Source organism: Propithecus coquereli, unplaced genomic scaffold (genome assembly GCF_000956105.1).
Source record: "Propithecus coquereli isolate 6110/MARCELLA unplaced genomic scaffold, Pcoq_1.0 Scaffold3, whole genome shotgun sequence".
Taxonomy (NCBI): Eukaryota; Metazoa; Chordata; class Mammalia; order Primates; family Indriidae; genus Propithecus; species Propithecus coquereli.
This window is the reverse complement of record NW_012148618.1, coordinates 13,365,368-13,380,888: the sequence shown is the minus strand read 5'-3', so window position 1 is coordinate 13,380,888 and position 15,521 is coordinate 13,365,368. Positions and strand designations below refer to the sequence as shown.

The 15,521-nt window shown below is 38.0% G+C and overlaps 2 protein-coding genes across 2 annotated transcripts in view; one reads left to right on the top strand and one right to left on the bottom strand.

Moving 5' to 3' along the window:
• The window catches only part of GANC (glucosidase, alpha; neutral C), a 61,103-nt gene extending 54,065 nt beyond the window's left edge, over positions 1 to 7,038 (bottom strand). The window contains exons 1-3 of the mRNA XM_012649331.1: positions 6,475 to 7,038; positions 5,021 to 5,083; positions 3,394 to 3,502 (exon numbers count right to left, since the gene is read on the bottom strand). Of these exons, the coding sequence (XP_012504785.1) occupies positions 3,394 to 3,502; positions 5,021 to 5,083; positions 6,475 to 6,503 (201 nt within the window). The 5' untranslated portion in view covers positions 6,504 to 7,038. The remainder of the gene's footprint in view (positions 1 to 3,393; positions 3,503 to 5,020; positions 5,084 to 6,474) is intronic.
• A 378-nt stretch (positions 7,039 to 7,416) lies between these two features.
• The window catches only part of TMEM87A (transmembrane protein 87A), a 51,617-nt gene continuing 43,512 nt past the window's right edge, over positions 7,417 to 15,521 (top strand). Inside the window, exons 1-3 of the mRNA XM_012649133.1 lie at positions 7,417 to 7,716; positions 9,022 to 9,082; positions 12,523 to 12,608. Of these exons, the coding sequence (XP_012504587.1) occupies positions 7,561 to 7,716; positions 9,022 to 9,082; positions 12,523 to 12,608 (303 nt within the window). The 5' untranslated portion in view covers positions 7,417 to 7,560. The remainder of the gene's footprint in view (positions 7,717 to 9,021; positions 9,083 to 12,522; positions 12,609 to 15,521) is intronic.

Genomic DNA, 15,521 nt, shown 5'->3' with positions numbered 1-15,521 from the left:
CCCGACCTTCTGACAGCACATAGGTCAACACTTCAGCTTGTTCTATAATATATCCATGTTCCAGAAACATCATGTTTGCTATGGACTGAACTGTGTCTCGCCAAAATTTGCGTATTGACGCTAAATGTGATGGTATTTGGAGATGGGGCCTTTGGGAGGTAATTAGGTTTAGATGAGGTCACGAGAGCAGAGTCTTCAGGTGAGATTGGGTCTTTTCTTTATAAGAAAAGACCAGAGAGGCTGCGTGTTCTCTCTCTCTTTGTCTCTTTCTCTCTCTCTCTCCCCCCCTCCTCCCTCTCCTCTCCCACTCCCACTCTCTCTCTTTCCACCATGTGAGGGGACAGCAAGAAGGCGGCCATCTACAAACCAGGAGGAGGCCCCTCACCAGACAGTGAATCTGCTGGGACCTTGATCTTGGAATTTCTAGCCTTAAGAACTGTGAAAAATAAACGTCTGTTGTTTAAGCCACCCAGTCTACTTTATTTGGTTATGGCAGCCTGAGCAGACTAAGACAATGCTGAATGAGGCTTAGTTGTACTTCCTGGTTGTTTAAGAGGCAGATTAGGGGAAGGGAATTGGGAGGATGGATTTCAAAAATTAACAACAAATCTTGACAAATCCGAAGTTACCACTTTAAGGATTTTTAAAGGTGTGGAGGCAGGCAGGCACTAAGAGTGCTGGGTTTGTCAGAATCTGCCTCATCAGTGCAATTTGAGAACTGCAGCTGTGAGCTAAATATGATCCTCTTAGACTCTGGGCTCTCTCTGAACCTGAAATAAAAAACTATCATTCTGAATCAGTGGATGTATGCAGCTTGTTTTAAATTTTTGGACCACACTCATGCCATATCCTAATGTGCAATCCCCTTGAAACACCCATCTCATCCCAGAAATAACCTTTAATCAAGGCTCTTTGATTATGCAATGAACTGGATATAAGGTACAGACAACTTTAGAGATTATGGTCCTTACCAGATTGACAGAGGGCATGAAACCTTAAGTCTCTATTAGTCCTCTCAACTCCTCATGACAAGGAAGACATTAAGATAGAGTTCAGCCCAGAATTACAGGGTGATCTTCCAAAATATACATTTGCATGCATTTGCCTGAGATCAGAGCATGCAAAGTTCCTCTGCGGCTCCGATATTTCCAATACCTGAACATGCAGTCTGTTCCAAGGGGTCCTCAAGGTTCTCAGTCTTGGGAGCTATGTTGCTGACATCCCAGATTATTTGTCCTCACTTATTGGGCTCCTCAGCTTCCTTCGGGGCCAGGTGCTGCCTTGTGCTGAGATCCTGTAGTTCTTCTGGGACTGTGGCTTCTTGTCCTTTGAAGGCATTCAGATCTGCTGGGCCCCTGGCACCTGACCTGAACAGCATTGTCCCTCACATTTTCAGGATCCAAAAAAGGAAACTAATCCATAGTAGTGTAAAAGGGTATGTGTGGGCATCCACCATTAACTAGTATCAGGCTGTGTTGAGAAATTTCATTTTGGCCCACCACTGACATTCAGGGTAATTTTGTCTCATTTACTTTGCCTCAGCACGTGTTTTCATGCCAGCGGATTGTTTAGGCGCTCAATATACTCAGCCTCCTCAAGAATGGATCGGGATTCTTGCCTTGACCATGAACAATTACAACTCTCTGGGGTTAAGCACAATGGAAACAGGAAGGAAAATGAGAAAATGACAGGAAAAATGAGACAGGAAGACTCCTGACATTTGGTGGAAGGCCTAAAGACTCCTGGAAGGCCTCTGGTGGACGCGCTGCATTTCCTGGAGCCAATTGTTTCTGCTAACCCTGAATAGAGGAGTTAGGCTGAGTGTCAGGCTGTTAGACCATATGCAAAAAGTGGGTGGCTCTCCAGGAAAGAAATTAGTGCTGCCTCATTTATTCCCATGAACAGCTATCAAACTAGGCTACAAAAGGATATATAATATGGGAGACCTCGATCAGCAGTAGAGGACCTATGACTTTGGGCGTACCATGAGCTGAGAACTCAAAGATATCAAAGATGCTAAGCAAGGGGGCAAATTCCTCCAGAAAAATGGGTGGTATAAGAATCAGCACTAGGTTTTAAAGAAAGGCTAACTGTCTCATCTGTGCAGCTAAGAGAGATGAACTAAGTATACTGCCGCCAGAACTATCATAGAAGTTATAGAAGTTGAGGATGGGGACAGGGATAGAGAACACAGAACTGTTGATGATTCTAGCCCATATTTTGAATTTGGGCAAGAAAATTATATGGTAGAGGATTCCACATCTCTGAAATGGCTAAAATCTCTACAACTTCATAACAAAGGGAGTTTTCCTCATTGTACAATTACTCCTTCTCTGGTAATAAAGTTGGGACCCCTTTCTAAATTAAAGGCCTTACAAATATTACAGAGAACCCACTGATGTTGTGGGGCAGTTTCTGTTCTGTCTGCTCTCATGAGTTTCCTTAGTACAATGCTACAGGGCAGAAGCTATGGTGGTCACAGGAGATCTCTCATAGCTTTGGAGTGAAGGTCAGCTTCCCAGACCTGGGGATTTGTTAGTGAGTTGGCAGAGTTATTATATAAGCTGTTAGGGGATCCAGACTGCATGGCCTTAACTATGTCTTTCAATTATGTCAGATTGGTCTGAGAGGCCTTAGCTACTTCAGATGCCTTTAGATAGAAGAAGTGAGTGTCAGGTTGAGAGCCTAAGGCAGTTGTGCATAGTCACACTTCCTAGCAGAGCCCATAGTGTTTTTTTATGACTGGCCCATCTGAAGTAGCATGGCAATTTGACAGGTGAGAAAAAGCACTTTAGATATATTGCTCTAATCCTTTCAGTAGGGAAGAACCAGCGGTGATTTGCCAGTGAAGGAGCTCAGGTGATGGAACATTTGTGACTTAAATTTTCAACTGCATAGTCCCTTTGCTTCTCCCCTGTTCCACCTGCATTTTGAAGTTTGGACATTCACTGAATCTGTACCTTGCTCAACTGCGCAATGTGTAATAGTGCTAGAAAGGCTAGAAAGCACAGGGGTGTTTGATGGAGTCTGACAGGAGAAAATTCTGGTTACTGTGTGACTTTGGGCAAGTGATTTTCTAGACTTCATTTTCCTTATCTGAAAATTGAGGATAATACAATGTACCTCTTAGTGCACAATGAAAATTAATTACAAGGAAATAACATTTGTAAAACATCTAGAAAAAACATCTGATACACAGGTAATCTATATGTTGATATTCATATTAATATTAAAGTGTATTAGTGTAGATGTGAAAAAGATGATGTTCCTTCTTTAACAAAGTTTATTTTTGAAGCATACACAGCTTTAATGAGGTTTTGTGGAAATTTACTTCATTCAACTAAAATAAATGCAGAAATAAATTATTCTCTGTAGAAAATACTTCTATCTCACCTTAGTTGCTTCATTGATGACTTTGAACCTGGTGCTGTCTTCGCTTGTTGTGATTGAGTCTAGTAATGCCTGATAGGTGGACTTCTTGGAGAGATACTGTTTCTGACGCCTACAGGTATGAAGTAAAAGATGCATGAGGATTATTTGTGACTGTCAGTATCCAATAGGTTATATTATCACGTGGAAGTCATTAAAATTCACTATAATATTAATTGGGCACAGACGTATTAGTACTCAAAGAGTACTCTTATTATTAGAGTGCTAATAAGATGAGTTCTAATAATACTAATGAAATTGTTCAACATAACACTGCTCAAAGGATGGCATCTTGTCTCTTTTGTTGAGAAGGTGGGGCAATTTTCATAGATGATATTTATAAGCTTGTTAATTTCCCTCCCTCTTTCCATGAAATGGACACTTTAGTAGTAACTCAATAAATTCTAGTGGAAATCCAATATAATCTAGTGGTTTAACAAGGTGACCAGGCATTCATTGAAGACTTTTCTCTAGGTACCTGTTTAGAATTAAAATGATATTCTTTTCTTCTTCCAGAACAAAGAGTGAATAAATTAGATAGTCATAATATATAATACAATTTTTCATGATTTTAGTTTCAGGATCACATAAAGACATTCAAAAATGAAGATTTTAAAGACATTGTTTTTGAGGATCTGGGGGAACTCTCATATGTGATGAGAGTACAAAATGGTATAATTCCTATGGAAGGAAATCTGGCAATATTTAACATATTTCAAATGCATAAACTCTTTGACCCAGTAATCCCACTCCCAGAAATCTATCCTATAAATATACCCACATGTGTAGGAAATGACATATGTTAACCTCTTGTGCTATTTTAGTAAGATTAAAAACAACGTGTAGGTCTAGCAGTAGGAGACAGACTGAATAAATTATAGTACATCTACCCAAATGGAATACTATACAACTATAAAAAGGGAGGACAATCTCCATTTATAGAGACAAGATGAGGAGTGAGGTAGAAGGAGAAAGGGGTAAGAATAACACTTTTCAATGTATATACCTTTTTTTTTTTTTTTTTTAACAGACAGGGTCTCCCTTTGTCACCCAGGCCAGAGTGCAGTGGCACAATCATAGCTCACCATTTTTTTTTTTTTTTTTTTAACAGACAGGGTCTCCCTTTGTCACCCAGGCCAGAGTGCAGTGGCACAATCATAGCTCACCATAACCTCAAACTCCTGGGCTTAGGTGATCTTCCTGCCTTGGTCTCCCAAAGTGCTGGGATTTCAGATGTGAGCCACTGAGCCTGGCCTCAATGTATACCTCTTTATATTATTATTATTATCATTATTTTTAAAATCACCTATCAGTTGCTTTATATTATTTTTGAGCCATGTAAAAATATTATCTATTCAAAGACATACAATTTTGGCTTTAAAAATAAAATACCTGTTTACTGAAAAATTTAGAATAGTATAGCAGTAAGCATATAAAGGTGAAAGTCTCCTATCTGATGAATTCCTTAATTATTAAATTTCCTAACTGACCCTTTCCTTAGAAAGTCTAACATTTCTCAAAAATTTAATAAGCATCAATTTTGAAATAGTCAGAAAAATTTTGATCTAGATAATATATTTACTTTCCTTACCTGTAGAAAGCAATCTTGCTGCAGTCTCTGAAAATGTTTTTATCCACAGCTTCATCTTCAACACTAAATAAGACATTTTAAGAAATTTATTTTACACAGTGTTTGTAAGTCCAATTTTTGTACCTTCAATCTTAGTGTGAACAGACAAAATAAATCTTTGGAGTCTATTCTGCAATGCAAAATTGTGTCACAGCCATAACATAGCACTATAGCACATGTGCTGCAGAACAACATTCTTTTGTAAATCACCCAGGGTAAACAACAGAACATCAAGTTCTGGGATTACTCTGAAAGCAATGGAAAAAGAGCACTGTCACTTATGAGGAAGGATTCTTTTAAAATAATGACTGAAGACTATGATTGCAACAGTAGAATCTGAAGGAGCAAAACCAAACCAAGCCAAACCACACCTCCAAACAAACAAACAAACAAACAAACCAAAACCAACTAACCAACCACAACCTACCCACCTATTTATTCAACTAAATGTTTTCGGAATATTCTTATTGGGTGCTGGGCTCTGAGGAAGATATGGACTGTGTCTAAGCTTTCTGCATACTGACAAATGTATAACAGCATATACAACAACAAATGTATAATTAGCATAAGAACAGAAACAAAAGTGATTCTAATTTTAGGTGTAAAGAAAAAAGAACAGATGTAGAAGAAAAATCTCTTGCTTTTAAAGATGAGGCTGGCAATCTAGGGGCCAATGTTTTTTAAAGCCAAGTTTTAATACATGAACAAAATGTATGTATATTGCTGCCTGAGTACTGTATGTATTTAAACTAGCCTCCATCTGATTAAAACAATTATAGGCCATAAGGAGAAAAAAATACATTGGATTTCATGCAGAGGTGTGGCTGAATACATCTGTAATCATCATGTCCATGGTTATGTAGGAAAATGTGATTGAACACAAGTTTCAAAATATTATGAAAACCCAGAGAGATACACTTGGTCACAATAAAAAAGATACACTTGGCCATAATAAAAAATTGTTTATCCTTTGTTGAACTCAGTCTTTGTCACTGTTTCCTTTAATTGGTGTGCAAAGAGTAGAGAAATTTGCAGTCTCCTCTTTCCAGCTTTGAAGAATGAGCTCTGGAAATAATATAGGAAGAGATGAGTATAGCTGAACTTGGAAAGCAACATGCTTGAAATTGATGTTAGAGTTCTGATCACAGCTTTTCCACTGCTAATGTTATTTAACCATCCTCAAAGTATTTTTCACGGGCTATTAATATCAACTAATTGCCTGCAGAATTGAGAAAAAAGTAAAAGTACACAAATACCAAACATTAAAATAAAAAGTGCAATTAAAAAAAATCAGTGAAAACTTCAAAGTCAGAAATGTTGCAAAAAAAAGAAATGTTGCTTTTAGGTACTTTCAGGTAGTATCCCTTGTCTCTGTGGGCCCGGGGTCAGTCGCTGCGGGAGCACTGGGCCTTTACCTGATTTCCTCTTTCTCAGCTGCTTCCATGGCTTCCCAGTCACTCCGACTGACTCCCCAGGTCTCAGGCCAATGCCCAGGGCGATCTCTTCAAAAAGCCGTTTGGCCAGCACGTCACCACTCTCAAGTTTCTGGGAAAAGGAGTCTCCTCCAGATCCTATGGAGTGACAGATCTTGACTCCTGCTCCTCGAATTTTTCAGGCCCAAACTTGCGTTTCTACGATGACTTACTTGGCATATTTTTCTTGATTATGGGTAGCTGATGAGGAACGTGCTTTTATTAGGAACTGTCTTAGCCGCGGTGAGGGCATGAATGCAATGAACTCCAGAGGATAAAAATCAAAAACGTGAGAGAACCAGGAAGTACCGAGACGGCCTCCTTGACTGGAGCAAAGCATCTGCAGGTTTATCTCAGAGGAGGGAGGTCACGCCGCAGATTTTGAAAACTGACCCATTCTCTCCCTATTTTTAGTTTTGAGTGGGAAGTGCCGGCCAGGTCTTTGCTGGAGGCTGATGTCTCTGGCCAGATTCTACTGCAGCATCGTACTTTTCAAGGCTAGAAAGGGACTTTGAAGTCTATTTATTATACCATCCAGTCTAGCAATCGATTGTACTCCACCACTGCCAAATTTCAGCCTTTGCTTAAATACCTCACAAACTGGAGAACTCACTACTAGACTCCATTCGGGCAGCCAGATTTATGGTTTCCCAGACTTCTGGTCCCAACGTCTGACTTTGAGTTGGAAAGGATGAAGGGCCGGGGCGAGCGGAAGATGAGAACCAAACGCCGGACGAGGTGCTTGCTTGGTCCCCAAACTCGTTAATGGCTGGGAGAGAGACGACTGAGGCCAGGGTGGCATCTGAAAGTCACCCTAACTCAGTTGAGCAGGTTACGACTAGAGGACGCCTGCGCAGTAGGTCCAGAGCCTCACTGAGCACGGACGACAGTCTGAGGGAGGGGCCTTTGGGTCGCACAGCAAACAAACCCCGCGAAGTTTCGAGGACCCGGATAATCCCGCCCCCAGAACAGAGCCGGAAGAAGGCGGGGCGAGCCGGAAGAAGGTGAAATGCTTTTAGTAGGCACTCCATGGCTGTGAAGATGGCGGCGGCTGCGTGGCTTCAGGTGTTGCCTGTCATTCTTCTACTTCTGGGGGCTCAGCCGTCCCCTTTGTCGCTTTTCGGTGCAGGACCGGCACCCGTGTCTGCTGCCGACCGGTCCAAGTGGCACATTCCGATACCGTCGGTGAGTGCTCACTTCAGTAGCGACTAAACCCGGAGGAGCGAGGGGTGGGGCTACGGTGGCCCAAGGGGTCCATGAAGGTTCCGCAAAAGTAGCTTCCAAAGGGGTGGGGTTGCCGGGATGGTCTGTGTCACCGGCCAACGGGGACCCACCTCCCTGGAGCAGAAAGCGCGCAGTGTGGGTAGGCTAGCGGGACTGTCAGGTTCACTAAAGCCACGGAAAGGAGTGGTGGAGCGGTTTCTCATCAGAAAAGTAACAGAACTTTAAGTGCCTGATTTGAGAGAGATGTAAACTTGATATATATACGGAGAGTAGTTTATCTTTCAGATTAAATTTCAGAATCCAGTGCCCCTAGGTTCAATGAGAGGGATATGTAAATAGGCTTTTTCAGTTCTTTCTTTTTTTTCCTCTGCACTTTTTTTTGTTGTTGTTTCTGGGTAATTCTACTTACAAGGTGGTTTTATTTCGTTTAAACTTTGAAACGATTAGTCTTTGCTGTGTGATTAGGAAGCATAGGGATTTAAAAAAATGTATTTTAACATGGTAATGGTTAAAATGGAAGAAGTAGTATTCTCAAATCTAATGTGGTAAGGCTAGTCTTTAATTCCACAGTAATCTAGATAGATTGACCCTTTCTACCCCTCCCCCCCTCCTTTAAACCGCATTTGAGCAAGAGATACAGTTCCGTGAGTGGGCAAAGACTAGATGGAGGGAAGAAATGCTGAAAAGCATTAGTTAGCCCTTTTAAAACTACTAATACATTGGCCTTTTTGTTTCATTTTGCTCTGGTCACTGATTGTAATGCCCAAGTCATATTTGGACTTTCATATGGCAAGCATTATAGCTTTTATTCATTTGGTGAAGATCTTTATGTTCTCAATTTTAGCTTTTTACTTGTTACTAAAATGGTTAATAGTTAAGTCTTTTTAGATTTAAAAATAAAACTGTGGTTGTCTGCTCATCGAATAGTTCATTTAAAAAAACAATTGGTTATTCTGAGCAGTGATCAGTAATGGGAATGAACTGATTAAGGGTTCTATCCTATGAAGATTTAAATTAGGTTGGGGTATTCCAGCAGCCTCCCTTCTAGAGTCTGTGCTTCATGGCCTGTGGGAAAAAAATCATGTCTCCGTGCTAAGGAGCAAAAGCCTGCGTTTAGATATGGTTAAACTTTACTAAAAGGAAGGATGTTGATGTTTTTTCTTGGTTAAGAAAACTAATTTGAACATTTTATAAATTTAGGTAGTTATATTCTGCCTTGGGAATTAAAGTGATCTAATGCTAATTATCTTTCCTTTATCTTTGCAGGGGAAAAATTATTTTAGTTTTGGAAAGATCCTCTTCAGAAATACCACTATATTCCTGAAATGTGAGTTTTTGCATTTCATAAAGTTTTTATTTGAGTTTTTAAAAGTTATAGGTAAACTTTTAAATTACCTATTTTCTGTCTCTGATGGGCTACTTGCAACCTATTTTTAAGTTCTGAAATTTAATAGTCGAGTACTATCTAGGTATAAACATATTTTAGTGTAACTAAGGTCCTTTCACTGAATAATTTTCAGAATACTTGTGTGAACTTTGTTTTTCTTTATTTTTTTAATTTTTATTTTTTGGGCATGGACAGGGCAAGGGGGGAGGAAGTGGCACCCACCCACCCCCACCCCCCTGTCAACTTTGTTTTCTTCCCTTGTTTTTCTAGTGTTCACCTTACATATATATATACACACTATATATAATATATAATACATTATATGTATACTAATATGTATTATGTATTAATATATATTCTATATATACCATATTGAGCATATATTCAGTCACATCTCAATTGAATTACATTTACAGTCATGTCCTTAGGTGATTCATCATTGTGCGAACATCATAGAATGTACTTACACAAATCTAGATGGTATAGCCTACTACACATCTAGGCTATATGGTGGTGTTGGCTGTTCCTAGGCTACAAACTGTACAGCATATTACTATACGCATTTGTATCCCAGTAGTGTTTGTGTATCTAAACATATGTAAACATAGAAAAGGTACAGTAAAAATACGGTATTAAAATCTTACGGGACCACCATTGTATATGCAGCCTGTCATTGACGGAAACATTATGCATCACATGATTGTAATTATGTTGGTTAATTGCCTGCATGGTGTTTTAATATGTTCTGAGTCATAAAGATACCACTACTTTTACTTTTGTGTGCTCGTTCGATGTTTACTGAAAATATGACCTAGGTTTGTTAGACCATTGGCTCTGAATAAATACATTCAGTAGATCTTTTATTTACAAAAGAAGTATTTTACCAACCCAGAAAGAGGAAGCTCATAAATATTGTTAGGAAATAGAGATTACGTAGAACAAAACCAGTTTGTCTAGTGGGAAAGCCACTGTATTAAAGAAAAGCTTCCTTTTAGTTCTGAAACTGGCTTTAATTTAGAGAATGATCATGGGCAGCATTATTTCAAGATCAGAAATAAAAATCCAGATCATCAATGCATGATTCTGTGCATATTCTCTCCATGAAAGTGCAAAATTTGTAAGTCACAGTTGGATGATTTCATTATTTCAATTGTTTAGTAAGTAATTGTTTTTATTTATTTATTTTTTTATTACAGCATACTATGGGGGTACAGATGTTTAGGTTACATACATTGCCCTTGCCCTTCCCCCTGTTTTTTTTTTTTTTTTTTTTGAGACAGAGTCTCACTCTGTTGCCTGGGCTAGAGTGCCTAGCCCACAGCAACTTTAAACTCCTGGGCTCAAGCAATCCTTCTGCCTCAGCCTCCCAAGTAGCTGGGACTGCAGGCGTGCACCACCATGCCCGGCTAATTTTTTCTATATATTTTTAGTTGTCCAGCTAATTTGTTTCTGTTTTTCGTAGAGATGGGGTCTTGCTCTTGCTCAGGCTGGTCTCAAACTCCTGAGTTTGAGCGATCCTCCCACCTCGGCCTCCCAGAGTGCTAGTATTATAGGCATGAGCCACCGCACCCAGCTAGTAAGTAGTTATTAATACTTACTATATTGCCAGGCACTGTTGTAGACATTAGAGAAGAGACAGGAAAATTTCCTTCCCTCATTGACCTTACATTCTAGTGGGGGTGAAGCAGCAAGTAAAATTTCTATGAAGAGTACATTATGTCCATGAAAATGTAATCTCCTGACTAATGGCTTACATTTGATTTAAATCAAATCTACTCTGACATACTGTCCTTTCCTGTGAGATTGGTTTACTAGGTAAGAGTAGCTATTAGGGATAGCAGGATTTTGTCTTTGGAATGGCCTGACAGCCTATTTACTATTTTTACTCTTTTATTAGGTACAGTCTTTTCCTCACCTGTATTTTCATCTAATAGTGTTTTGGCAAGTTAAACAAGCTACATGTTTTAAAGTGTCTGCATTCCATTGTTTTTGGAGGATTGAGGCTCCTTTAAATTTACCTTATATTTTTATTTGTTACTTCTGCGCTTTCTCATATTTACCAATTGTCTCTGATTTTATGTTTTGTGAGTATGGTATATAGCTTTCCATGGAATAGGTGGGACCATTTTCATTGTCTCTTAAAAGTCTTCCATAAAGTTTTAAATGTTGTCTTTTAACATAAACAGTAATATTTTTGCATCCAGATTTCCTTGAAAATCTCCTGTTTAGGAGATGTGTTCTTACTGGCTTTTATTATTCTTATCTCTGTATGGATTCTTCTGAATAGTTCATAGTCAGATTGTAGTATCCTTTTTGTCATTTCCAAAAATTCTATTCAACAGGTCAAATTTTTGAGTATTCTGATAGAGCCCTGTGAAAATGTGCTGATCATTTAAAAATTAGTTTGAGAAAATAGTTTAAAACAAAGAAAAAGAGAAGGTTATAAAAAGGTTGCTTCTTTTGTTATAAACCAAAGTAGATTCCTAAATGCAATCATGTTTGTTTTTGTCACATTTGCATAGAGAGTCTTTAGTACATGTTCCCTTACACAGCTGGAATCAAAGGTAAAGGGGAATACTGACTTCTGCCAGGTGAGACAGCTAATCAGACTCCTAAGTCTTCAGACTAATGCCTTGAGCCATTAAAATACTGTGTTCCAAACTATGTTTAATAAGTTATATGAAGCTTCCATGATTTCATAAGTTTCCTTGAGGACTCTCTTAAAGTGGTTTTTGAAAAAAACCTAATACTTTTATCTTTGCTTTTGCTACTTCTATCTTCCCCAGCCATATTTGCTTTTTGTTCATTGCTTTTTCTATCCAATCTTGGTATCTTTCAAGGTCTAAGCCATTAGTTATACCACCATTTAATAATCATGAATATTGCCTTGTGACATCACTGATGTTATTCTTTGTCTCTCCAACTAGAACATAGCCTTTTTAAGGGTCTTTAATAATTTGTTTTCATCCATTTCCCTCTTTGGTCTAACACTGTACCGTTGTATACTTGTGTTCTGCTCAATAAATATTAATATTTGAATGATAATGGAAGACTGGTTTTAACTTAGGACTGCTATGTCACTCTCAGGTTATTCCCAACAGAGATCCAGAAATTGAGGCGCGAAGGCATAAAAATAGATCCACAGTTTTAAAAGGTTAAAGACTGCTTAACTGCTGTTTTTTTTCTATGAACAACAATACTTTTATCTGAATATCCAGTTGTTTTTGCATATATTATTCCATTACCTTATGTTTGGAGAAGGGATGGTCTTCGAGTATGTCAGTTTAGGGCAAGAAATAAATAGGATGTAGGTTAACAGTTAAAGAAGAATGCTTTGTTTGGGAATCATCTTTTATTCACAAAGATTTCTTCTTTTATAGTTGATGGAGAACCTTGTGATCAGTCTTTGAATATAACCTGGTATCTGAAAAGTGCTGATTGTTACAATGAAATCTACAGCTTCAAGGTAAGGAACGTAAAATTACAGACTTTTCTTGTACCTTAGTGGTCATCTGGTTCTAATCTCTTAATTTCATAGAGGAGGGAATATCATGTAGCTGTGGAGGAGCAGAGCTGATGCTAGAATGCATGCTTCCCAATTTGCAAACCTACTATATCAGCAGTTCTCAAACTTTTTGGTCTCAGAACTCTTACATTCTTAAAAATTATTGTGGACTCCAGAAAGCCTTTGCTCATGTAGGTTACTATGTTGGAAATTACAACTGAGAAAATAAAAATATTAATTTAATTTAAAGTAGCAATAATAGACTCATTATATGTTAATATAAATAACATTTTTGGTGAAAAATAACTATATTCTAAGAGTAGCATTGTTTTGCATTTTTGAAAATCTCTTTAATATCTGGCATAACAGAAGATAGCTGGATATCATCTCCTTCACTCAGTCTGTTATGATATTTTGGTTGAAGTATATGTAGAAAATATGACCTCTTACAGATATATAGTAGGAAAAGAAAATGGTATTTTAATAGCCTTTTCAGATAATTGAGGATATTCTTTGATTCTATACTAAAGCTTAGTAAGTGGAGTTTCTTAAAGATAGTTGTAATGTGGAATCAAATCATATTAATGAATGTTTTTGTACTCTAATACAAAACCCACTGGTGTGTCTTGCACTTTGTATGGGTCTTTTACCCGTGCATGATTTTGTAATATTGCTCTTTGGTCATTTAGAAAATATTGGTTGACTAAATTGTGTAGATTTTCTAAATATTAACTTATTTTACATTTCACTAAAAAAGTACATTGTTAATAATCATCCCCTGGGCCCGTCTGTCTAATCAGTAGTTTCTTAAGTATTGGAAGCCATTAAGATCATGGTAGCAGATAGAAGTTCTTCAAAATTCCAGTTTTTCCTTGAAAGGTCAAATTCTGTCGTTGTCAGTGAATACTGTCAGTTGTCTTCCTTGAAGTGAGAGCTTCCATTGCCCATTTTCAGAGAAATATCTTACAGATAACCAAGTCTCAAAAACTGCAGTTTGTTAGTCTTTCTTTCAAGTAAATGTGATGTTCCATGAGAAAAGTGACTAGTTCACAAGTCAAAACAGTTGCAAAGTGCTTTATCTCAACACAGTCATTTATTGTATTTTGCATATCTTCCATTTTGTCACCAAGATTATTGAAGTCATGTACTGCAAGTTCCAGATTTAATGACAGTCATAATTTTTACTACTTTATCAAGGATATTCTTATATAAAAGTGGCATTTTTTTTTTAAGAATCAGGGTCTTGCTGTATTGCCCAGGCTAGCCTCAGACTCCTGGGCTCAGATGATCCTCCTACCTTAGCCTCCTGAGTAGCTGGGACTGTAGACATGAGCCATTGTGTTTGGCTATCTGTTTTTTTTGGTAATGTAGGATTGTGACTGTGAAGAGTATGACGACTAGTACCATTAAATGCCACTGCCTTGGTTCCTGATAAAGGGTTGCACTTTTACCCACCATTGCTTTTGTAATATCAGTGCAAGGCAAATATACTATTATTATGAAGATAGTTTTGGCCACTTAGACCTTGTGAAACAGTTTATCTACTAAGAAAATTGCCGTGGTACATGATACTTGAGCATTAAAAATATATTGCTCTGACATAGATTTTTCAGGCCTTTTGCATTCTGTTTTCCATCCTTCATTTCAGTTGGCATGATTTTTCTTAAGATTCTCCTATTCTTGAAGTTTCTTTCTTTTTTTTTTTTTTTTAAAGATACTATGTCTTGCCCTGTTGCCCAGATGCAGAGTATAGTAGCTCCGATCATACCTCACTGTAACCTCAAATTCCTGGGCAAAAGCAATCCTCCTGCCTAAGGCTCCTGAGTAGCTGTGACTATAGGTGCATGCCACCATGCCCAACTAATTTTTACATTTTTTGTGGAGGTGAGGTGTCGCTCTGTTACCCAGGCTGATCTTGAACTCCTCGGCTCAAGTGATCCTCCCACCTCAGCCTCTCAAAGTGCTGGGATTATAGGCATGAGCCACTGTGCCCACCCTTGAAGTTTGTTTACAAAGATAATCTCACTGACCTTTAGAAAACATCCGTTGTCCAGTCAGTTTTTCAGAACTAAAGCATTTGAATTTCTGCTTAGTATTAAGTTTTTACATGATCTTTTTTGCACTGTTGGTGATTGTTTTTGCTTTTGTTATATAACATTGGGTAGGGTAGGATTGACATGATGGGGGAACTGAAAAGACCAGAGCATTTGGAGAGAAATAATAACATCTCCAGAATATGGTCTGAAATATCATTGATCTTTTTTTTCTCAATCACTTACTGAATTTGCAGGAAAAGGTTTATACATTTGAAACTTGGCATAAACTGGTCAAGAGCTTAGGAGATGTTGTCTTCATAGGTGGTGCAAGTTAAGAATGTAGAAATTATTTTGGATTGCCACAGGATAAAAGTATGGAGGTGACAAGCAGATGGTTGGAGATGTGGAGCTTAGAAAAAAGGGCAAGATTAGAGATATGGGTATGGGAGAGAAATCACAGAACTGATAGGTGAAGCCACAGAAATGATTTTTTTTTGAGTATCAGCAGTGGGCTGCAAATGGCTATAGCAGTTTTGTGCTGTGTCTTAGCTTATGAGGACGAGTAAATCTTTTTGTTGATATTATTAATTTGGTCAAGTAACTCTTTTAAATATATTTGCATGTGACAAAACCCTTTGGACTCTGGCAGTTTCCCAGCCTTCCCAAAATTGTTAGAGGAACTACTCTTTGTGAGCCAAAGACTAAAATTCTACATTTTAGAGTCTAATAATGTTAGATTCTTGGACACTGTTTATATAAAGTGTTTATTTGATGCATGTTACAAACTCAAAATTATATTTGTACTACAGAAGATCTTTTTTTTTTTTTTTTTTTTTTT